Here is a 24,944-nt window from a genome sequence, read left to right as displayed (position 1 = left end):
CTGGGACAGGTGGTTCTTGCTCTCCGCCCCCTCCAATGGAAGGGTTCTTAAGGACTAGGCCATCACATCACAGGACAACCCTCCCCGTGGCCAGGTTTTCTCCTCTCAGCAGGGGGAGAGCCCTGAAGCTTGGGAAATACTTTGCTAGTAGCAGAAGTCTGTGCCAAGAATAACCCCTTTTGGTGCCAGGTGCTTGCAGTTTGGCTGGTGGTGGGAGGACCGTATTGGTCAGTTGCGGTTCTGGCATCAATAAGATGCATATTGATTTAAATGGGGGGAATGGTCTTCGTTACTGAAATCTTTAGTTCAGGGAACACTGGGAGAGCTGGGATGGGGTCTCCCAGCTGCATCTGAGCGGCCTGTGTGTATCTGGAACACACAACAGCTAGTGCTGCGGTGAGAACTCAACCCTGCCATGCTGAATGTCTCCTGCTGGGTGCCCTCACCTTCCTGTGCTGTGGGTCTGGCAGGATCAGGTCCTTTGGCCACCCAGCACTGGCTGAGATATCCTCTGTCCTCCCCAGCAGACAGGGGGTTTGCATTCCCGGGCCATGATCCTGCAAAGCTGACAGCAGCGATCACACCGAGTGCATGCAGAAAGGAAACCAGCTTTAGCTGCCACTGCTGTCATTAGTGCCTGGCCACTTGCTTCGTTCGCCACCCCACCCCACCCCACCTCCGCCAAGAGCCCAGGCATCTACCCTTGATGGAGGGAACAAAAACGAGTGGGAGACAAAAGAACTGAACCTGCTGTAGTGCTGAGCACAGATCCCATCATCACCACAGCACCGGCATGCATCTCCCGGGGAAGTGATTTGGTGGGGAGAGGGAAGAGGCAGCGCCTACAGAAACTGCTCCCCAGCCCAGGGAATGCAGTGCCTGGAGCTAGGCAGGGAACCCGAGCAGCAGGGCAAAGGAGAAGGCAGCACGGGGCCGGGCAGTAGTGACTGACAGTGGGGATCTCGGGAGGACAGAGAAGGAAGTGCTGGGCAGGAATTATAGAGAAGGTGATGCTGTGCAGGGCCGGGGTCCGCAGGGTGGGAGACAAGGCAGAGCTGGGTCTGGGCAGTTTAACCTTCATTGGGTTATTCCTCCAAACCCAGTGCGGCTCTAGCCTGCTGCCTAGAGCTCAGGCCCCAGGGACCCTGCGAGGGGCAGCCAGGGCTCAGGCCCATTCTCTGAGCTCCTTGGGCAGTCGGGCTCAGACACAACATGGATCCAAGTTCTTAGCATTTTATCCTTTCACACCCTGTCCTCAGTGGTGCCTCAGTAACCTTGCCAGTGCCAGACCGCCTCCTCCCGCTTCCTCCCATGCTCGCGCTGCTTCCACCACATGACTGGCATTCCCAGCCCCCCCAGCCCCTGCGGACAGGGCAGCGCTTTTCCTCTGTGTGTCAATCCAGCCCCGACTGAGATCCAGCGTGGAGGCAGGGCCGGGTGCCTGTCCTAGGTGTGCACAGTGCAGGGGCTGCTGCAGCCATGTAAAGTCACCCCTAAGCTAGCTCACTAGCCCACGGGCCATGTCCTGAACCTCAGCAGTGTACAGAGCCAGCCTGGCACAAAGAGCAAACTATTTACCAGCCTCAGACAATCCCACCTTGTTCTCAGCCGCCCCAGAGAGCACAAGGCGGCAGGCTGGCAGGGCCACGCTGCCCTCTGCAGGCCTTCTTGAGGATTCGCAGGACTCCAGGTCTGCAGGGAACTTGGGCTCTTGGCGGGCTGGCTTAGGGCTGGTGACTTGGAGTGAAAGGGCACAAGGAGAGGGGGACCAAGGGGGATGTGACTTGCAAGGGGTGAGGGCTTGCAACTGCTAGTGACTCATTTACTGGAGGAGGCATCCCCGGGTCTGCCAAGAGATCTGGGTTTTGAGGGCACACTGGGATCCACAGGAGCCATTTGAGGCTGCTGGGGGGACGATCCCTGGGGGAGGGCCAGGTGCCACACTAGTGCAGTTGCAAGTGGCCATACGTTCTGCCTGGCCCCAGAGGGGATTCGCCCTATGAGACAGACAGCCCCGGCATGTCAGGCTGGCTGCCAGGGCAGTGACAGGGGGCAGCCTCTGGCTACAGCAGGGATTCCCACAGGTGTGGGCTGCCAGGCACATCCCCTGACCACTGTTCCCTCTAAGCTTTGCGTGTGTTTGCGCGCACACAGATCTTAAACCCTGTGCACACGGCAAAACAGCACGTGCACAAAAATTTGCACAGAAGCACAACAATTTGCACAAAAAAAATTTTTTGCGCACACGACCTGTCAAAAATTTGCACAGAAGAAATTTTTTGCACACACGGCCTGTCAAAAATTAGAGGGAACATTGCCCCTGACCACGCCCCCTTCCTTGCCAGCTCTGCCCCCTCCAGCTCCTCCTTGGCATGACACAGCTGCTTTGCCCAGGTGAGCTGTGTGCTGGTGGGCTCCATGCCCATGCGCCTGGGGTCTAGGCTTGGAACACAGCTGAGAGCTGGAGGGGCATAGATGTTCTCAGGTGCTCACTACCAGGGTAAGTTAGCCTGCAGGTGGTGTTTAGCCCCAGGGTAGGAATGCTTTACTCGTTTGCTTTAGAAAGAGGCCTCCCATTGCCTCAACAGCCTGGAGCCCCTCTGCTCTCTCTTGTCATTACATCAGTAGGAGCAAACTGGGGATTAGGAAGAAAGGGGTGGAAGGCCTCAAACAAGCAACTGGCTTGGGGATGGGTACTTTTTTTTCTGGCCGAAGTTAGTGCTGAGGAAAGGGGTTGGCTTGGCAGCCCTGGAGACTGGAGTCTTGCCCACTCATAGACCAGGGATGGTGTGGCAGCTGCAGAATGCGCTTTCCCACACTGTCCCACTGATCTCTTGGGCCCAGAAGGCCCATCTCCAGGGTCTGTGTGGCCCATTCATTCTTTGACCTCTCTGATGAGCGTGCCCCTCAATTACCGATGAGCATGGTGGAGAAGGATACTAGCTAGATGCCAGCCCAACCCTGATTCCACCATGTTACACCTGTTCTTTTCTGATGCTCCCCTGACATGACACGGCCACATCAGATCCCCTGGTGGCATGTTTCTTTCTCCATTATCCCAGGGCAGGAAAGTTGTGGTCACTCTAAAACTGGAACCTAGAGATGGAGGGGAAAATGGAATCTTCCCCCCTTCCTACTCCTCCACCCTGAAACCTAGTGGTTTGGGAAAAGTGGCACCTGGATTCTAACCACCGTGGGTTTGGATTTTGATCCTACAGACCCCAAACCCAACCTACAAGGCTTTGCAAAACCCCACCGACACCTGGTGGTGTCTCCCTTTAACATAAACCCAAGTTAAAAATAGATCCTGTCTGGAAGAAGGGGCTTCTGTCCTGAGATTTAGTCCTGGTGGGAAGTTTTATGGCTGGTTATAAACTCTATCCCAGTGGGGATTTGTGATGGCCAGGACAGCTCAGCCATCTGTGGTCTGTCACAGTAATTATGTTCCTATATGTAGCAATTGCACTGGTGAACACTGTGTATAGGTGCCCCGGTAAGGCCCAAGCAAGGTCAATACAAATCAAATGTTCTAATCCCTTCAGATTCTACTACCATCTCTTGGATTTAGTTGAAGAGTTTCCAAAAAGGACTGAATTTGTTGCAGAACTGCCTGATCTGCCCACACGAAGCGGCTGGAGCGCCTGCTTTCTGACAACAGGGAAACAAACGAATCTGTGGCAGAGAGAAGTTGGCAGCCAAAGACAGTAGGGTACGACGGAGCTACCCCCAAGATGAGGGAGTAGCTCTGGTGAGGGGGAGGGAGAATGGGAGGAGGAGAAAAGGGTGGCCTGTCTCTTTAAGGGGGCTGGCTGTCAATCAGAAAGTCCTTTTCTTTGCTGGAGAAGAGGCCAGAGATATTCAGAGAGAAAAAGTAAAGCAGCGGCAAGGATTGTTCCAGCTGAACAAAGCGAGGCACAAAGGAAAACGAGGTGACAAGGGATTTGATTGAGTCCAGAGGCAATGGGTGAGTATGAGAGAGAACTTTCCAAACTTTCCAGCTAATACAAAAGGAGTTTCTTTAAAATCCAAGATTTCAAGGATGGGGGAGAGACCAATTCTGTGTTATTGTGTTTGCACTAAACTTTCCTTCCTAGCAGGATGGTGAGACTTTAAGGGCCTTTGATCAGCTTGTTCCAAGTGCCTGGGGAGTTCCAGCAAGGAGGTGCCAAGTTGTAACTGACTAAGTTGTGTGCCCTCCTGCCAGCAGCATGGAGCCTTGATGCCCTCCAGTTTCCAAGTTAGCAAGTTTTGTTACTGAATTGTTGCAGGTGCAGATTGGTGACCTGACACTAGAGTCACGAGAAAGGGGCTGTGGGTCAGAGAGGAGCCTGCCTTGGGTGGGATACGCCTCCAAGCTAAACGTCCTAGTTTGGAAAAAGAAAAGGAGTACTTGTGGCACCTTAAAGACTAATACATTTGTAAGGTGCCACAAGTCCTCCTTTTCTTTTTACGGATACAGACTAACACGGCTGCCACTCTGTAGCTTGGAAAAGAAAGTTTGCTGGTGCTGTTATGGGATAGTGATCGCTGCTCCATAGCAACAGTCACAACTGGGTTTCTGTTTAAAGCTAAATTATGCATCCTTCTCTAAAATCCATAGCCATAGTCAGATCGGCTTGAAAACCAGAATGCCAATTCCGGGGCCAGGGGAGCATATGTGGGGCTAATTTGAAGTCATCTGATCCAGAGGTTCCTGCTGATTTTAATGTAGTTTTCAGTTCTCTTTCAAAATCCACATTGTACTTGAGAAGTGACCAGTGGGTCATCAACATTTCCATGCTTTCACCACCTGGTACGACACACAGCCTTTCCCGGATCGTCTCCACGGCCAGCCCCACATTCCTACATAGCTGACTCCCCTCTCTCTATTTCATTCTGAGCACCACTGGGAAGGGCTCCATGAGAACCCCTGCTTTGATTCCTGCCATCCTTCCTGGGGGCTGGTTCTGCAATGATGTGACTCCAGGGCCTCCAACTTCCTGGGTTCTCATGATGCTTTGCTCCCAGGTCAGCCAGCTCCATGGGAGGAGCTGTGGCACTGGCATCCATTGCTCTGCTCCCAGATCTGCTTTCAGTTTAAAACTCCCTGCAAGCAAGGTGGAGGGGCAGAGGGCATGTGGAGGACGGAAGGAAATGGAGTGTCAGTCGAGAGAGGTCTCTTGTGAAGGGGGACAGATGACAGGGATGGGGATGAAAGAAGATTCCTGCTGCCAGGACACTGGGGCCAGGAGGAGACATATCCAGCTGACCAGCCCTTCAGCTTGGAATTGGACTCCCTGCATACAGGAGCTTCTGAACAGGGAGGCTGGAGAACACCAGAGAGAGATCAACCATCAGGTTACAGATAGGGAATATAGGGTACGTCTACACTGCTTGAAGCTGCAGCAGCATGGGCTTCAGCGTGGGCTGTACAAGCCTGCCCGGGACCCTGCCTAATTACTTGCAGCTTCACTGCTCCAATACCCAAGCGAGCTACATTAAAGCTATCTCAGATATGTCTACACGAGCTGCAGTCACACCCCTATACATTGTAGTGTAGACAACCCCACAGTGATCAAACGTCGGATCTTTAGGGGGGTGGCATGGTAGGATGATTAATGCAAGGGACCAGGAATCCAGGATTTCAGTCCCAGCTATGCCACTCAGGTGTTGTGTGACCTTGGGCAAACAACCTAGTGCCAATTACCTGCCTCACAGGGCTGTTCTGGGAATTAATTCAAATCAGGAAAGTCCTTTGAGGTCCTCAGAAGAAATGTGCTATCTAATTAGGCAGTGCTGTTGTGACAGGTTTATAAGGATCCCAGAGTGCTTTACACTCTGATAGCTAGACAGATGATCACTTTATACCCCCCCCCCCACTTAAATTCAGCCATCTCTGGGGAGAAACATGGCAGCTATTTTAACAGTCGCAGCAACTCATAGGGCAGGAAGTGAAGATTATGGTATTTGATGGAAACCACAGGGGGGAGTTGAGGCAGGAATTCTCATTTTCACACTCAACCTTTCCAGCATTAATTTGATGGTTTAAGAACGGCTGCTGCTTTTTGGTGCAATATGGTTAACTTCCTCCGTCGAACAGTTGAAGCTTTGTATCAGGAAGGCCAAAGCTCTCTTCTGGGTCTGAGGCCAGTGGCCATGTCCTTGGCAACCAGACAAGATGCTTCGTTCTGGGGATAACCTGGCAACTCTTTGCTCAGGTCCTGGGGCTTTGGACACCACAGCAGGAATGGGGTGGAGCTGAGGAGAGGGGGTGGGGGCCAAAGGCAGGTGCAGTCACACCAAGGCCAGAGGCCTAGAACAAGGCTCGTGAGGAATGAAGGAGGCTGCTTGTGTGGTCAGAAAAGTGACACTGTAAAATGGCACCTTCCTGCTCCCCAAACCAGCTCCCTGTGGGGCTTTGAGTCTGTTCGGCTGAGTTTGCTGGTGCAATCATGTGAGCGCTGCTGTTCACTGGCTCTGCATCATTATCAGAACTGGCTGTTAAATGCCAGGGACAAGGGCTTTATTTGTGGCCATGATGTCAGCGACAGCAAGAAAACACAGTTGTGTCCCATTGCTGGACCGAGCCCTTGAAGCCAGCCCCCTGGTTTTCAGACTCCAGCCAGGTGCAGAACTGTGTCAGAAATACCAGCCTTTGGCTTGGAAGGGGAGCTGGGGGCTGTGGAATGGGTGGGGGGAACCTGGGAAATTGCTGATGCCCTGTTACTGAGTCACTTTCCTGACCAGAACGGCACTCTAATAGCGCTCACTTTCTGCCCTGTCCGAGCTGCAGCCAGGGCATGACCACAGACTGACTTGAGTTTCCAGCACAGGCAGAGGCTGCAGGGAGAGGACAGCCCACTTCTGCGTTCTCACTGCCCTTCCCAGAGTGCACGAGGCCCTGTGTCTGCCTCTGGGGAGGAGGGCCAGGGTCCCTGGTCCACTTGGAGTGATAGAGATGGGGCCCCATGGGAGACTAGTAGCTTGCCTCTGGAGAGCTGGCAGAGACTTCTGCAGTCTGCCAAGGGAAGCTGGATGTGAGGTCCTGCAGGCTGCCTGGGGGTAATCTGGGGAGGGTGGGGGGCATCTGCCCCTAGGCATTGGCTGGTCTCTGATAAAAGAACCTGCTTTTGCCTCTGCCACATCTGTTGCTCTGGAGGTCTGTGCTAAGGGGAGATGGGGCTGCATTTAGCACCATGGTCCCAGTCCATGACAAGGGCTCCTAGATGCTACCTCAATAGGAATAATCGTAAGGTATCTTAACCCGGGTAGTCTTGCAGGCTTGTGCTGCTCGGAGGAGACCACCCGGGATGGTTTTCTACCTTTTGAACATTAGCCAGGGCCCAGGAGCTTTGGCTGGTCCTGGGCAGACCCTGGGGTCTCTCCCCAGCTGGTGAAGGGCTGCCCACGGGAAGCCACATTCCCTCAATCCCAAAACCGGTTCTCCACTGGAGTTTGTTAGAGTGGCTGCATGGGGGCCTCACAGAAGAAGCTTTGTCCCAACTGGGAATCTATGGGGCTCTGAGGCCCTTGTTTGTCTCTGGCACCTCCTGGCAATATGCAGTTACCTCACTGCTCTGCACCCCCTCCTCGCCCACCCCTGTACCAGTCAGGGCTGGGCTAGCACACTGGCCCTTTCAGCGCTCATCAGCCCCATCAATGGGAGCACTGTATGGGGGGAGCTCTCGGGGGGGCAGAGGGTGGCAGAGGCTGGGGGTGTTGCACTGCCGAGGATGGGAGGGTCTGTGACTTGGAGAGACAGGGCTTCTAGTTCAATGGCTCATCCTATTGTTTTCCCCTTATTGTTCTGCCCCATTTGTCAGCTGGGCTGAGGTACAAGGCCGGGAATTGTGCTGATACAAGGGGCTCTTTCTCTTACCCCCTTCACAAGAAGCCTTCCCCGCCTCCCTTCAGTTGTGTCCCAGATTTCTCAGCATGTGACACACCACTGCTTCCCAGAGCCCCTGTGCTCCCAGGCCAGAGAGGGGTGAGGAGAGCTCCAGGCAGCACTGGGGCAGGTTGGGCTCTGGTGAGATGGATCCCAGTACAAGAGGGCCCCAAGAACAAGCACATCCATAGCTGTGAGGTGTGGACACAATCTACAGTCCTTGGCACATGCGCAATGCCTTGGTCCCTTCGCTTGCCGCCTCTGGCTGAAACACACCAAAACCTATTCTTGCAAAAACCTCCTAGATTGGGACATTCAACCATCTCCAAAGCATCTTCCCTAGATGGCACCTTTCATTGGAGATTAAAACCACGTCGGCCCATTTCCCGGGGCCCATATCCCAAAAGCTACCCCTGCAGTCAGCACCCCCATGGGCAAACTCTGCCAATAGACTAAGGACTGGCTGAGCCAGGGAGACCCACCTCCTCTCACCTTCCGGAGGAGGGCCCCTCCATTAATGGGCGGTGGGATAGAGCAGGGGAAGCCTGTCTGTGTTTTGTGGCTAGCCAGCAGAGATGATTTCAGGCTCCTGGGCTGGCCAGCCAGCACTCAATTCACATGCCAAATGTGGAAGGAAGAAGGACAACTTTTTTCACTGCTGCAGCTACAGTGCTAAGTGTTAAAGCCCTGATTCAGGAAAGCACATGCTTAGCATTAAGCATGTGTCTGAATCTCATCCGCTTCAACGGGATTTAAGCACACACTTAAGGTTAAAGCAACTTGCTTAAGTGCCCTTCTCGAATAGAGAGGCTTCACTGAATTGGGGGCTGTCGTAGCTTTTAGAATTTCCAGCAACTGGTCTTCCGTGGGCCATGTCTCCTCAAAGGTGACTGCCTCTCACAGTGCAAAGCGTGTGGCTCTGGGTGCAAGGAGCTCTCTGAAGACCATTTCATAGCAAATCCTTGGCGCTGGAGGTGAAGGAGCGCCATGCATCCAGTTCATCTCCTGGGCCAGTTCAGGCTTGTTCCTTACACCCCATTTTCTAGTGTTTGCTCCAGTCTGGGTCTGACCATCCCAGGTGATGGGGCTTCCACCACCTCCCATAGGAATCTATCCCACAACCTAATGCTTTAAAGAAGTCCGTCTGGATTTTTCCAGCCTAAATTCCTTCTGTTTTCTGTCCAAAACTACCAGATTTACCCAAGTGTTTAGGCTGGGATTGTCAAAGATTGGCAGAGATTAGGTACACAAATCCCATTCAGAATCAATAGGCATTGGGTGCCTAACTCCTTTCGTCCCCTTTGACGAGCCTACCCTTTCTGTGTCAGGAAATAGGTATTGAGTGCTCACTGCTGAGGAGCTCAGCAGAGGCTCCTGGGCAGCAATGAATGGGCTGAAAGTGTCTTTGCTTAATGATAAATATTACTGGCTATTAGCTAGCTATCGTCTAGATTAGACAGTGGCCTGCTTGTCTCGTTACCCTCCCAATTTCCAGGATGGGTCACTGTCCTAAGCCACTTAGATACAATGTAGGAAGTTAAGCTACTTGTTGCAGGTTGCCCTGTCTCACACACACAGGGCCTCCTTCTGATCTCACAGCAGTGCAACTCCCTCGGCTACTCCTGGTTTACATCGGTGAATGCAGAATCAGGCCCAAGGTCAGTCATTCATCTTGGATTGGCTCCCAGTCCCTTGCGGTAGCCAATGGAGAGGATGCCAAAATAGGAGCTCAGGCTGCTTGGCTGGGGTATGGGAGCACATTCCTGGAGAGTGACATCCATGGGAAGATCACACTGTCTGATGGAATCCACTTCCATCTCGTGCACTGATCCAGACCTGCTGCAGGATCACCTGTCTGCCTTGAGTCACACATGCCAAGGAGGCCTGTCTGATCCCAGCCTGCTGCTCCCATGGACACAGCCGTACAGACCCCGCAGCAGCCACCAGCACATACTGCTGACCGAGGTGCTGGTTCCAAACCTCTGGTAACTGAATAGTCCGCCCATTGTTCCCTGTTTGCTTCCCCTGGTCCTGCTCTGCCCCCGAGCATGGCGAATACTGAGGAGCACACACAAGCTGGCAAGGGAAGAACAAGGCCCCATTGTTCTCAATGCCATGAAGGGATCAGTACAGGCTGTAACCTTGCACTTGAGGGGAGGGGAGAACATCGCTGCTAGTGACCCTGTGGATATCTTATGGGCCCATTCTTCAGGGGGAAGAGAAAAACACTGTGGGGCAGATTAGGGAGGGAAGTGGGTGTTGGAAAATTCCCTGCTGCACATTCATGGAAGGGAGGCGGCAGAGAGCAGTGGGTATCATCTGGACGAATCCTCTTCTTTATTAAAATCCATCAGTCTTGTGTGTGTTTAGAACGAGACCAGTACAGCCACGACTCCCAGCTGCAACAGGAGCAGGCAGGAGATATGCAAACTGTCTGCAATTACCCAGTGCTCTGGCCATGTCCACAGGGAGGGGCTCTCACAGAAAGAGGAAGAGACAGCAGAGAAAGAGGGAAGGAAGCTGCTGCTCTGAGGCGAGTGTGATTTTTTCCAGGAAGCAGCTTGTTTCAGCTTTGGTTTGAGTTTGTCTTGGGTTTCTTGGTTGTTTTTAAGTATTAGAGATAGGCTTGAACTGGAACTCCAGAGTCAAACACCTCCCCCTCTGCACAGGTTCCGAATCCAGACTGGGTCCAGCGTCAGAACTGAATGCGTAGGTGGCCTTTATCTGTGTGATGGGTCAAAACAAAACCTCAGTCTGCACATGCCTGAATTTTGCACGTTTGAGAATTCAGACCCAGACCTCTGTCTTGTACCTGAGCAAGTTCCTGCAGATTAAGGGCCTGATTTTCGGAAGAACTTAGTACCTGCAGCTCCAGCTGAAACCAGTGGGAGCTGCAGGTATGTGGCACTTCTGAAAACCAGGCCCTCAGTCTAGCCCTCCAGCACACTAGCTATATAAATGCACCACTGCAGAGCAGGTGTTCTCTGGGATTACACCTACAACATCAGCACTGAGGTGCAGGTAAATGTAAAGAGGCTCAGCTCTGGACACATGGTTGTCTGTATAAGTTAGCAGCTTCAGTTTTATTCAGACTTGCTGCTGAGTGGTGGTGTGGGCTTGAGGACTTGCTGACATCCAGAAGAAGGATACTGAGTGTCATGGTCTTCTGCATAATATTCTGATTGGGTGACTCAAAGTGTAAGAAGGACAGGATGCCAGATCCTCAAAGGCATTTAGGCACCTAACTCCCATTGGCTTAGCTGGCAGTGAGTGTCTTTGAGGATTTGAGCCAGGATACTAGTTGTATCAAATGGATTCTTTCTCTCTTTGCCTCTAGGCCAGTGGGAGTGTTGTATGATAAGCACAGGGCTTGTGTCTGTACAGGGGATGAGGGCGCTGCATTCTATTTATGATTTCTTTGCTTGCCCGTCGGCAGATGTCAGCGCTGGCGGTGGAATCATCCCCTGCAGCTGAAATCCACCCCAGTGTGAAGAGCCAGCATGCGGCTTATAGAACCATAGGGCTAGAAGGGACTGTAAGGGCTATTTCAAGGATTAAGTAAGAATGAAGTGCATAAATATCACCTTCCATCTTCAATGCCAAGATAAAAATCAAAAAAACATTAAAAAAGTTCTCATTTGCGACCATCACAACAGCTCAGATTATTCATATGGGAAGCCCTTGTAACATCTCTTTTGTCTCTCTCCCTGTGACAGGCTTGTTTACATTTTGCATTTCACTCAGCTTGTGCCCCAAATGGAGACTGGTCAGTTTCACCTGTGTTGCTAGCAGCTAGCCAATTTCACTTCTTGGTTCCTGTGCCTTAGGGCAATGCTTTCATTCTTACATAGAGGAGGGCCACAGGGGACACTATATCCAATCTAATTAACCTGGGAGTGGCTCAGATATTAGGGAGGGGAGCCCCAGGACTAAAACTTAAGAGAGTTTAGATCTCAGCTTCTCATATCTGGTGTTCTCAGAAGAGAGGAATGAGGGGGGATTTGATAGCTGCTTTCAACTACCTGAAAGGTGGTTCCAAAGAGGATGGATCTAGACTATTCTCAGTGGTAGCGGATGACAGGACAAGGAGTAATGGTCTCAAGTTGCAGTGGGGGAGATTTAGGTTGGATATTAGGAAAAACTTTTTCACTAGGAGGGTGGTGAAACACTGGAATGCGTTACCTAGGGAGGTGGTGGAATCTCCTTCCTTAGAAGTTTTTAAGGTCAGGCTTGACAAAGCCCTGGCTGGGATGATTTAGTTGGGGATTGGCCCTGCTTTGAGCAGGGGGTTGGACTAGATGACCTCCTGAGGTCCCTTCCAACCCTGATATTCTATGATTCTATGATTCACCCACAACTGCAGTATCAATGCCTCTGAGTTTGGCTCTCCAGCCCTGCAGACGGATGTTTGCACTTCTCTTAACACTGTGAAAACCATTTTATTCCTAGTAGGTTATTTAAGCCTCCCTTGCTTCCAACCTTTTATTAATAAACTTTTCATGGGACGGGGGAGAGGGGCACATCTAACCTACCTGACAGCGCGCCGTCCTTTTGGGGTGATGACAGGGCTCTGTGATCTAGATGATTTCTCTCTTCTTCCCTAGGTTGGCTAGAGTGCTGCGCAAGATGTCTGATAGGGGCACCCTTTGCTTCGCTGGTTGCCACGGGGTTGTGTTTCTTTGGGGTAGCACTGTTTTGTGGCTGTGGGCACGAGGCACTCACTGGCACCGAGCGGCTAATTGAGACCTACTTCTCCAAAAACTACCAGGATTATGAGTATCTTATCGATGTGTAAGTATTCGCCTTCTCATGCTTTAGACGCTGACGCCCCTTTCCAGGCCCCACTTCCCAGCCCTCACTCACCTGGCTTTGGAGGCCTGCACAGGACTCCCATCAGAACTCAGCACCGCTCCGCAGTCACTCAGAGGGGCTAGTGTGGAGCTGTGAGAGATGCTGCCTCTCCCTTGGCTACTAAACTAATGCAGTCCCTGCCATCCCAGCGAGAATGAGATTGGGGCCAGGATCGGAAGCTGGTTTTCCCACAGGGTTGTGCAGAGCCCTAACTGCTAGGCTGCAGGGCTGCCAGTGCAGTGAGTCCACATTCTGGAAAACAATTCAAAGGGGACTCGTGGTTTTGGGTGCTTAACTTGAGACACCTTGAAGTGGCCTCGTTTTCAGAGGGATGGTGCTCAGCACTGTCTGAAAATCAGGACCCCTTCAGGATTCTTACTCTGGGCACCCAAAAATCAGGGCACCTGACATCACCAGTCGCTTTTGAAAATGTAGGCCAGAAACTCTTAAAACTTCTGGGAAATTACATGCCATCACCTGTTGGCCACCTTCACACCCAGCTCTGAACCAGCCCAGGCCTGTTACGGGTTAGATGGCTATCTTGGTATCACCATGCTGCTGGGTTGGGAAATGGACTCCATGATCCATTGCTATGGGGTCATTGATCTGCTTGCTTCTTACACAGGTGATCAGATGATTCCTTCATCCCAATGGGAAGAATTGGCCCCCTTCACAAATCTCTGGGCATGCAGTTAGTTCAACCCTGTTTCCCAGTCATCATGGGCTGTTGTTAAGACCCCGTGATCATGGGGCTGTCCATGCCTGCCGGATTTGCTTTGACTCAGGGGAGTTCTTTCAGTCCAGCCTATGGCAGAGGCTTAGTGAGACTGCTGAGTGTTCTCCCTGCCTGGAGGGGACCCTTCTTCATCTTGTTTTTTTCACACGTGTTTTCTATCTGACCCTTGCTAGGTACGGTGGATATAGTGTTGGATCCTCTGCTCTCGGTAGGTATGGAGAACGCAGAGTAGCCATACTTGCCAGGCAGAGCAGGTCTCGCTGTCCTCGATTTACCACACTCTCTGCCTGGCTTTATACACAGGCATGGGACCAGGTATCTCCTTTTCTCCTTCCCTGCTGTGCCACCCATAAGCCATTCAGGCAGATGCTTTTCCCTACCTCTTGCCTGTTCCATTGGTCATTTCCTTTGGGATCTTCCTCATCCTCCCTAGCCTATTCCCTCCTTTCTCCTATTTGAGGTAGCTTCCCTGATTGCTTTAGCCTGATCCTGGAGTGGAGGGGGAGTAGCAGAGACCAGAGCTTGCTTCTCAGGCTCTAGGTAAGACCTGGGGAGCTGTTCATCTAGGCCATCCTTTGCTCTGTCTTTCCTGGGAGGGGAACTCGCTGCTGGTGGCTCCCAGGAGAGATTCTCTCTGTGGTACATCTTGTCACTCCCAGGGAGTTTGAAGGGGGAGATCTGCAATGAGAGTTAAAGAGGTTATCTTTCTCTCTCTTCCTCCCTTTCTTTGTCTCTGTCTCTTCCCTGTGTCCCCTCCAGGATCCACGCGTTCCAGTATGTCATCTATGGAACGGCTTCTTTCTTCTTCCTCTATGGAGCCCTCCTTCTGGCCGAGGGCTTCTACACCACTGGTGCCGTCAGGCAGATCTTTGGCGACTACAAGACCACCATCTGCGGCAAGGGCCTCAGCGCTACGGTAACAGGGGGCCAGAAGGGGAGGGGTTCCAGAGGCCACCATCAAGCTCACTCTTTGGAGCGGGTGTGTCAGTGTTTGGGAAAATGGCTAGGACATCCCGACAAGGTGATCTTAACCAGGGTTTGGCACTAATTCCCATGAACTGGAATACTTGTGCAGGTTGATGTGACTGACGGGCATGAGACTGCAGCCCTGTTCCATCTGGCTGACAGGCTCCGGCGGGAGTCGCGTACCCGGTGGAACGGCTGCACTGATTCGATGGCATCTAAAAGGAAAGTGCACCCTGCCGGCTCAGCCACCCCGCCACCGGAGGCTCCCCATGGCCAGATGCACTCCTCACCACCCCAGCTACACCTCCTGCCACCTTTGCTGACCTCTTATTTGTTAACCCCTTCCCCACCCTTATTCCCCCTCTATTCATGCCCCTCCATTGTTTCTATTTGCTGGAGGTTGCACTTTAATTTTAATGTTTAAACAAAAAGCATTTTGTTTGATGTCAGTTGATTTCACTGGCAGCTGCAGGGGGCCTGTCATCCCACAGGATTCAGCCCCAGGGGTTAGCAATGATGATTAGTTGTATTGCAGTAGTTTCTGTAGGCCCAGATCAGGGTCCCATTGTGCTGGGTGCTGCACATAACCCAAAGACGCTCCCTCCCCCCAAACATATGTATTCTGCATTGTGTTTGTGCAGTGGTCTGGTGGGGTGGGGTGTTTAGATATTATTTAATGACCAATAAGGAATGGGTCTTTTATTATTTCTGGGCCTGCTGCTGGCAGTCTTCCTCTGCTCAAAGGCAGCAGTGACTCCGGCAATCTGCCTCCACCGGTGGCCTCCACTGCGGCTACTGACTCCGATTCATGGCTTGCGACTTTGGGGGAGTCACAAGTTTTAGGCTTGTTCAGCTTCAAAGGGCCTGCTTTGCAGAAAGGGCTGAGCCCCTGTCCTCTGAAAGCCAGGCCCTGCTGCAGTGTCTCAAACAGAGTGCCTGAAAATCAGTAGCCACTTTTCAAAACCTTGGCCACTGTGCAATGACAGGGCAGTCCTGGACGTGACAGGGCCACAGTGAAACATCAGGAGGTGTCTGGAGGCAGGGAGATCAGGCAGCACTAAAGCGGTTAGAAGGAGAGTTTTATTGCTTGACCTTCAAACAAATTGTTTCTTGTTTAAACATCCAACATTAAGCCAATACTACAGCAAGTGCCAGCAGTTCTCTATGAGCCCGATCCTATAAGGGACTTGAGACACTGGGGTTGAGGTTAGGTTTAACACCTCTCAGGATTGGGCCATCTGACAGCGTGTCCCATGCGTTAGTAGACACAACGCAGCTTTCTAGGCCTCAATGCCAATTTTAATTTAAAAGGTTAATTTCATCCGCAATTCCCAGCTTACAGAAACAGTGAAGGGTGCTCCTGGCCTTGGGGAATTGAGCAGAACGGATGCGGTTTCCTTTTAAGATCATTTATTTTGCACCTCGTGGGCCAGATTTTCAATACTGGGTGGATACAACTGCACTCCCTGGTTTGCACATGCCCTGCTGATGCCCAGAGTACAGTTTGCCCCTGAACTGAAGGCTGCACAAGGCCCACTTATGCCCATTGGTGAATTTCACACACAGATCCCCAGTGTGTGTGTGCGCAAATCAAGGATTGGCACATGCCTGTGGCGAGTGAAATACTGCCCTGGCCGGGTGTGTAGCTAGATACCCGATCCACACACATTGACTAGATATTGGCATACAGGAATTAGCCAGGTGCAAGAACGTGTGCACAGTTGCGTGTGCCTGACTTTGAAAATTTGGCCCCACTTAAATATATTTTTTTAATTGTGAGTGTGTGTCTATATACAGGTGTGCGCCTGTGTGCATATCGATATTGACACATGTGTACAGACACATGCACAAACAACTGCCCTGTTGTGTCTGTGGAGGTGCTCTCTCTTTCCTTCCGATTGGTGGAGATCCTTGCATTGCATCTCATGTCAGGCTGCTTGCAGATCTCCAGTCTCATGCTCTCATGTCTGAAGGCTCTGGCAGAACATTAACCCTTTTTCTGCCATCTTGCTTGTCTTGACCATTTCAGTTTGTGGGCGTGACCTATGCTCTGACCATCGTCTGGCTCCTGGTGTTTGCCTGCTCTGCTGTGCCTGTCTACATTTACTTCAATACCTGGACAACATGCCAGTCCATTGCCTTCCCCACCAAGACCTCTGCCAGCATAGGCACACTGTGCGCTGATGCCAGGATGTATGGTGAGCCTTCGGTTGCGTCTCTCTCTAATAAGCACCATTTTTGCAAAGACACAGGAACAGACCCGGGTCCCATTGAAGTCAGTGGCAAGATTCCCACTGACTCCAGCAGTCCCCAGATTTGGCTTTGCATTCTAGCCATTCTTGAAGAAAAGCCGATGATGCGGCAGGGAATTATGAGCCAAGACCTCTGGGTGGGATCAGCCGGGTCTTGGAAGGGTGATGGAACAGAATTTTGGGTGGATAGAACAGACAGGCGGATATAGCAATATTTGGTTGGAGGCACTTGCTGCTGGATGTATCTCAAACACTGAGGGGCTCTTTACACTGCAACCATGGGTGTGACTGCAGCTTGTGTAGACACACCCAAGAAGCTAGCTTGAACACAGCTAACTCGGATACCAGTAGCAGCAGAGGCACAGCAGCATGGTCTTCAGCCTGGGCCACACACCCGAGTATGTACCCAGGTGGACTTGTACAGCCCAGGCTAAAGTGCGTCCTGCCGCTGCTTCTCTGCACCAGTAGCCGAGCCAGCTGGATTAAAGCTGCAGTCACACCCCGTGTTTGGAGCGTATGCGTACCATTAGAATAGAATGACCTTCTTTCCACTCTCCTGTCTAAGTAACTGACCTGCCTTTCCCACTAAGTGAAACCTCTACATACATTCGTGGCTCACAATGGGGAAGACTGAGCCAGGTTTCCGGTGCCCTGTGGAGTTCCACTTGGTTCATCCTGGATGACTTTTGTGTCTCATGTAGGTGTCCTTCCATGGAATGCTTTCCCAGGAAAGGTGTGCGGCTCAAACCTTCTGTCCATCTGTAAGACCCCTGAGGTGAGTGCACCATGGGGCCATGCCAGCCATTCCTTCTGAGCAGGCACCTGGCTCAGGAGAGGCAAAGAATTTTGGCACCTTCAGCCAAGTTGGAGTTCTCGGTGCCAGGAGTTAGACCCTATTGCTGTGGGTTTGCATTATGAATTGGTATGTATAGAGGGCTGGGTGAGAATTTAGGTTGGTCCTTGCGGCAGGGAGCATGGCCCCATTGTGTTTGGAGAACGCATGGCATATTTTGAGTGCTATCACAATCTAAATGATAAATTAAAATCACAGGATGGTGCCTCTCATTTTAGAGGCAGTAGGCTCCAAGCTGGGCGTGCTCACAGAATCGGTAAGCCATTGTTTTCCTTTCACTCACACCAGCATAACTCCTTTGAAGTCAGTGTGTTGCAGTGGTGCAAGTGAGATCAGAATCCATTCCAGTGAGATTAGAAGAGTTGACATAACCTGGTTTAATGTCCATACAGCAGCATAGGTGCTGCTGGTTGACAATCTCTCTGTAAGTGAGCAAAAATATGAATCCTTCCAGGTCAGAGCTGAGTTGTTTTGGATGAACAGGGTAGCAAAGCCTAAAACACTGAAAGTGAACATAATTACTGAGGAGACTCAGCATTACTGAGGAGACAGCACTGAGGAGCCCAAAGTTAAGTAGGAGGTGGCCATGTTGTATAAGACAGAGATCTATTGTTGGAAACGCCAACAGAGAGCACATCTGTCTATGGTACACATCTGTCCTCTATCACTGTAATATCTGAGCAGCTTTCAGTATCCCTGTGAGGTAGGGAAGTCCCATTATCCCCATTTTACAGATGACAGTCGAGGCACAGAGAGATTAAGTGATTTACCCAAAGTTGCAAAGGAAGTCTGTAGCAGAAGGACTTGAGCCCAGGTCTCCTAAGTCCTAGGCTGGTGCCCTAACCACTGGAGTATCCTCCCTCATTGCATGGAGATAGAACACCCTTCTTTCCCCTGGGCTAGGCGATCTACACAGGACACCAGTGAAAGTCCACAGGTAGAGCAATGTATAGAAGGGCCAAGGCTGGATGAATATGAATGTGCCTAAAGCAGATCCTCATGCCCATCACTGCCAAGTGCTGCTGGGACTGTAGATGCCATCTCATTGACTGGCACCAGAGATCCAGTCCAATTTTGTGAAGAGAGGCTAGTTTGCAGACACCTTGTGGAAACCCCCTTCGTCTCTGCTGTCTGGGAAACATCTGTAAATGACGACTCATTGTTTTATTTCCTTGCAGTTCCAAATGACCTTCCACCTGTTTATTGCCGCATTTGTTGGTGCTGCAGCCACACTGGTTTCACTGGTGAGTCAATGCTCCACCTAAAACTTCTCTTCTCATTCTAAGAGGTGCTGTTAGTAGGCGAGATCATTAAAGCAAGGCAGCTGGTAGGCAAGAAACTCACTTAACACAGAGTGCCTGGTTATTTCTTCCCCTTGCTCATTGGAGCATAGCCCTGATTTTTAGAACCAAGAAGGTAGCAAGAGAAGTTGCTGCTGGTAGGTGGGGATCATAAGGAGAGGTGGATAGTGTCATAGAATTGCAGATGACAAGATTGGAGGTGACCATCCAGCCCATGTAGTCCAACCCCCTGCAACAAGCACTCTGCTGTATTGTATGCAGCTGTTCCCTGAATGCCTCACATATCTTACACTTCATCAGAGACATTCCATGCTATTGTTTTTGCACCAGTACTGCTGGTGAATGGGCTGCTGAAACTGTTGGGAAAATTGACCATTCCTTGAAAATTGACAATGCCTTGGTAAACTTATTGTTGGTCCAACTAAATAAAAGGCGTCCAAAAAGCCTGGAGAACAGTGACTGACTGGTGTTCAGAAGGCCATGTCAGGCATCTTGGAGAGAGATGGCCAATCAGTTTGAAAGGGGCTGGGGCTTATGGACAGAGTAGGCCAGATCCTCAGCTGGTGTAGATCAAAATGGCTTCATTGATGGCTTTGGATTTACACCATCTGGGGTTCTGGCCCAGCCCTGCTTCGCTGCACACAGAATGTTGGTTTGAATCTTCCCATCTCTCATTTGCTCTTTTTCCCACACCACAGCTCACTTACATGATTGCCGCTACTTACAACTTTGCCGTCCTCAAACTCATGGGCCGAGGCACAAAGTTCTAGTCTGCCAGAGGGAGCCGGGATATCCAAAATGCCCTTTTTTCTCTAACCATGAGGCTTTAACAATGCAGCCACCCAATACCAGGTCTCCTACTTTAACTCCATCTTCACCGCTGACTCCCCCTCTTCTTCCTCTATTGTATCCATCACGATGAGCATCACAAGGATGGGGAGACTCCCAATGATTGGATACGTCCTCATGCACTTTTCTCTCGGTGTACGTCTGTAGCTATGTTGCTCCGCAGCAAGTCTTGCTGGGAATAGGGAAAGTTAAACGAAGAGGATTTCCTGCCAGGCCAAAAACAGGAAAAGCAGATGAGGGATTTACTCCAACTTCCTGACATTTCCTAGAAATAGGAACGAGCCTTTCTGCTTCTGGGAGGCAGGAATCAATGTTGGTTGCTCTACTATGAGTGAGAAATATGCTTCATGCTACATAGAGAGAGGAGGAAGTGGCCTGGCCTTGATTCCATCACGAGAGACTCTCCTTGTTATAAAAGACACAGAACTCGCTTCCAACGTCATACTGCAGATGGAAGAGAAGAGGACTTCTCCATGGTAAAGAAAGAGAATTTACCTTAATCTGCCTGATGCAGCCTGGGTAAAAGGGGTTTAGAGCAAGGATCTTCCCAATATGGGGAGAGAGCACAGACCCCGATGCTCATAGAATCCCAATTCCTTAACCCAGCCGACCCTACTTAAAGCATAAAGGAGCTTGGTGTCTCTGTAGACTAAGGGGACTCTTGGTCTTACACCTCAACAGAAATAGAATTAGAATTGTCTCAGCATTGAACGGGAGCCACTCCCTGTGTCCCCTACTGCAGGTCCTAAGCAGTAGGGGAGAGATGGATAACAGCTTGGACTAGAAGGACTTCTCTAACCAGGGACCTGAGAGTGTAAACCCAGAGGGGTCCCTTTTGCATACACGGGATAACTCTTTGGACTGTCTGTCTTTGCGCGTCTTTCCTCTTGTAACCAGCTGTGCACATTGAACTCTGTCATACCTTCACAATGGTGCTCTTCTCTTCGGGTGACATTTGCTTCCGTAATGTTCTGTAAATTGAAGATCTTGATTTGTTTCCGATTCGTACTAAATTTAACCTTTTCCCCACTCCCAGCCCTCCCTTTTTCTCAATGGTTTCCCGTGAGCCAGGCTGTATATTCTGAAACTGGCCAAAACCTGAAAGATTCAGTGTCTCATTTTGACCATGGCCAGTCATTCAGAAGGCAATTAAATAAATGACTAAGGGGGGGCACAGCGCATTCTGCATGACTGGATTTGCACAGTCTTTAAATATGGCCATTTCTGTACAAATCCAAACCCTCCAGCTTCCATTTAGGTGTTTCTCACTGGGCAAGTTTATGAGCCAATGTTTGCGTATGCAGCCAAACTTGGAATGAGATTTCGATGTTTCCCTTTTCATTGGAGACACTAGGATGGGGAAAGGATTGTATTATTTTGACATGCTTAAGAGAGGGCAAGGTTCCGATCGAGAAGCTGCGCCCCATTGTAGACTGACCACTGCCAGAAGTTCTCAGCAGTCACACGACCACAGTGGCCACAGACAGGGAGTAAAAAGTCCATGTCTGCTGAATACTCCTGGTTCCAGCCTTTCCCCTTCTGTTTTTGTTTAACTTTCGGTGAAGAAATTTGGCTTGGTGTTTATTTATTGAAGAAACTACTTTCCGTGGCAGACAGTAGATCCTTCATTGCAGCGATTCCAACGCTGGTTTCAGCAGGGACAAAATCAGCTAGCAGTTCTGCCAAGCAGGGAGCTTGGTGCATCTTTGCCACCATGTATGGTGAAATAGATTGGTTAGACTCCTCAGTGCACATAGGTTTGGGGAGGGGGTGGGATGAGATGGGGTAGGGCAGAATGGGGTGGGAAGAAACCAGTTAAGATCAGGAAAATGAAGTCTTCTATTTTGTATGGTTTTAATAACATAACAAATAACCAACCCCTCTCCCACCATCCCCCCTGCCCCTGGAACTCAAACACACCCACAAAAATGAAAGTTAATCAACTGAAAGTGTTTCCTTCATTTCTGATCTAGAATTTCAACTTTTTAACTAATAAAAAGGAGCACGTTTTTAGAGACTTATCTTACAAGGTGTATTTTATAAAATTAAAGAAAATAAATTAAAATTAAGACTGTTCTGAACCCGCTCGTCCGCCTGTCTGTCTGGGCTGCCACGAAGGAGACTGCTTCCTGGTGAGCTTGCTTTGATTATAACTGTTTGATGTCACACCGGATGGAAGCGGAAGCACTGGCTCTGCTGCCCGATACACTGGACATGTCCCCGTAGAAACCTAGGCCAAGAGCCTCAAAGATATTTCGGCACCTAACTCCCATTGATGTCACCTAAATACCTTTGAGGATTTTCACCCTAGCACCTGGCATCAGAAAGACATGACTGAAAAAATACAAATGAAAAAAATATCAGCAAGATAGGCCATAAAAAGAAGCAGGGAGGCAGGCCAGGACTGAGGGACACTGGCAGAGCTGGGAGGGAGCTAGAGTTGCCAAGCATGCAGTTTTACCGGGCTGTTAAAAGACCTGTCAGCGGTGCAGCGGGGCTAAGGCAGGCTCCCTGCCTGCCCTGGCTCTGTGCAGCGCCCCGGAAGCAGCTGGCATGGCCACATGCTGCCCCCATCCCTAGCGCCAGGAGCCACGGCCAATGGGACCTGCGGGGACAGTGCCTGTGGGCGCTGAGTCGCTTGGCTGCTCTGGCGCCTAGGAGCTGGGCCAGATGTGCCAGCTGCTTCCAGGAGCCGTGCAGAGCCAGGCCAGGCAAGGGAGCCTGCCTTAGCCCTACTGTGCCACCTACCGGGAGCCGTCTGAGGTAAGCACCGTCAGGCTAAAGACCACACCCCACACCCCTCCCGGAGTCCGCACCCTGCACCCCAACTGCCTGACTCAGCCCTGAGCCCTCTCATGCATGCAAACTCCTGGAGCCTGCACCCACTCCTGCACCCCAACACCAGCCCTGAGCCCCCTCCCACACCCAAACTCCCTCCTGGAGCCCCGCATCCTCTCCCACACCCCAACCCTCTGCCCCAACCTCCTGCACCCCAAATCCCTCATTCCCTGCCCCACCCCAGAGCCCGCACCCCCTCCTGCACCCAAACCCCCGACCCATCCTGGTGCCCCGCCCACACCCTGAACCCCTCATTTCTGGCTCCACTCCAGAGCCTGCACCCCAACCAGAGCCCTCATCCCCTCCTGCACCCCTACTCCAGCCCAGTGAAAGTGAGTGGGGTGGGGGAGAGTGAGCGACGGAGTGAGTGGGGGGGGGGTTCGGGTAAGGGGCGGAGTCAAGGGTGTTCGGTTTTGTGCGATTAGAAAGTTGGCAACCCTAGAGGGGGCCCAAGACTAGAAGGTGCTGCAAGTAAGAAAGCAGGTGTGCAATGGAGGCGTTGTTACTGACATAGTAAGGTTATTGACCAGGAGGAGGACGGCGCACTGGCAAAACAGCCTGATCAACTTGCACAACACTTGCCTGCTTTATCAGTCGGTCACTGAATAGCAGCCGTGTTAGTCTGTATTCGCAAAAAGAAAAGGAGGACTTGTGGCACCTTAGAGACTAACCAATTTATTTGAGCATGAGCTTTCGTGAGCTACAGCTCACTTCATCGGATGCATTGGTGAAGTGAGCTGTAGCTCACGAAAGCTTATGCTCAAATAAATTGGTTAGTCTCTAAGGTGCCACAAGTCCTCCTTTTCTTTTTGCCATTTGGTCACTGTTTCTGTCAGTCCCTTGTTTTCATAAGTACCAGAAAAAACAAAGCATGGTTGCAGCTTTATTAAGGGACAAAAGAGCTGTGTGCACAGCACTATTACACGCTAGATCTGAGGGTGTCAGGCCCTTAGGTGGGGGTGGGTGGCGGGGCGGATTCTTCCTAAAAGTGGGGGGGACACAAGGTCCCGCCCCCCTCTGTGGTCCTGCCCCACCTCTTCCTCCCAAGGCCCCACCCCTACCCGAGGAGCCCAGGCCTCTCCATGTGCTCGGGATGGGTGGGGCTGAGAGCAGCCCCCAGCCTGTGTCTTCCGTCCCCACCCCCCAAGGTTCCCCACCCAGGGCATGTGGAAGGTCTGCGGCTCCCCACAGGTGCCTGCATGGCTCTTACCCCAACCAGACTCTGGCTTCCAAGCCTGGCCGGGGGAGGGGAGTGGTGGTGAGGCCTTGGGGGCCAAAGAGCCACAGCTGGACCATGGTAAGAGCTGCCTGTGCAGCTGTGGGGAGCCACGGACCCTCCATCTGCCATGGACAGGGGGCCCTGGGGGTGGGGACACAGGCTGGGGGCTGCTCTCGGGCCCCCGCTCCATCCTGGGCAGTTGGACGGTCCACAGCTCCCCATAGCTGCCCAGACTCCTGGGGCTGTTCTTACCCGGGCCAGGCTCCAGCTTGTGGGGTGAGCCTCGGGGGGAAGAGGAAGGGCAGGGCTGGCTGCCCATGGTGAAAAATGGACAGGCCAGATCTGTCTACATTCAAAAGTGAGAAGGTCATGATCCCTTGGCCCCCCTCCCCATTCCGGTATCCCTGCCCTTAGGTCCTAGCTATGGCTTCAAACTGAAATTTTAAATTTAGTATCAACATGGTCCCAACTAAACTGAGTTCTCAGACAGCTGGACCAGCCCTGGTGGCTCACACCAAAATATATTAGAAATAGAGGTGAACAAACAATTTGCAGTAAACAATGTATTAATCAGAGTTAGTCCTTTATTTTCCTGCTCACAAGCCACCCAGGAACAGAGCGTGATTTCCATGGACATGATTGAAACTATTTGACAGACATTTTGTGAGAACCTATTTCAAGTGTCCAGGGTTCAGCAGTGAGTGTACACGTAATTGCCTCCACTCAAGGCAATCGCTGGGTGATGCGCAATGGCCGGTGGCAGGCAGGAGAGCAGCCTCAATTATTATCATGGTCACTTCTCGCCTTAACCATCTCTGACGCTCACACCGTGGCTAGCTCACTGGCTCTCTTTGCCACAAGGATTTGAACTTTGCAGGCAGTATTGGCTGGACACTAGGTCACATGATGAATTTCTGCCTTGGCTAGGTGAGTGTTACCCTTAGAATCAGGTTTCCAGTGCAGCTACTCAAAATTACCAAGTCAAGAGTCTGGTTCCTGCAATTTTTCACTGTAAATGTCCCATTTCTGGGCACACGCCTGCCAGGAAACACGCGCACTAGATCTTTTGCAGAAAGAGACCACAGAAGGGGAGTGAATTCACTTATGCCCTCGGAGGAATGGCTGGGGAGACTGTTTTGGAGTATTCGTCCAGAATGAGTAGCCAAATGAACTCAGGACTTGATGCAGCTCCAGAATGAGTGGCCAAGTGAG

The 24,944-nt window shown here is 51.3% G+C and overlaps 1 protein-coding gene across 2 annotated transcripts; it reads left to right on the top strand.

Moving 5' to 3' along the window:
- Window positions 1–3,811: 3,811 nt before the first annotated feature.
- PLP1 (proteolipid protein 1) lies at window positions 3,812–21,756 on the top strand. 2 transcript variants are annotated; one of them, XM_073360780.2, is made up of 7 exons: window positions 3,812–3,964; window positions 12,472–12,658; window positions 14,214–14,475; window positions 16,450–16,618; window positions 17,374–17,447; window positions 18,704–18,769; window positions 19,525–21,756. In XM_073360780.2, exons 1-7 carry the CDS (start codon window positions 3,961–3,963, stop codon window positions 19,594–19,596), a joined length of 834 nt encoding a protein of 277 aa, XP_073216881.1. In that variant the 5' UTR covers window positions 3,812–3,960; the 3' UTR covers window positions 19,597–21,756. The 2 variants fall into 2 exon arrangements, with proteins under 2 accessions (XP_073216881.1, XP_073216882.1); XM_073360781.2 differs by having other exon boundaries at window positions 3,813–3,964; window positions 14,214–14,370.
- The last annotated feature ends 3,188 nt before the right edge of the window (window positions 21,757–24,944 follow it).

This window comes from Lepidochelys kempii, chromosome 9 (assembly GCF_965140285.1).
Source record: "Lepidochelys kempii isolate rLepKem1 chromosome 9, rLepKem1.hap1, whole genome shotgun sequence".
NCBI classification, from domain to species: domain Eukaryota; kingdom Metazoa; phylum Chordata; order Testudines; family Cheloniidae; genus Lepidochelys; species Lepidochelys kempii.
This window is presented reverse-complemented; position numbering and strand designations above follow the sequence as displayed.

Coding starts and splice junctions, on each gene's coding strand:
- PLP1 (XM_073360780.2), top strand. Junction 14,476..16,449: donor GGCTAGGACATCCCGACAAG/GTGATCTTAACC, acceptor TGACCATTTCAG/TTTGTGGGCGTGACCTATGC. Junction 17,448..18,703: donor CCATCTGTAAGACCCCTGAG/GTGAGTGCACCA, acceptor ATTTCCTTGCAG/TTCCAAATGACCTTCCACCT.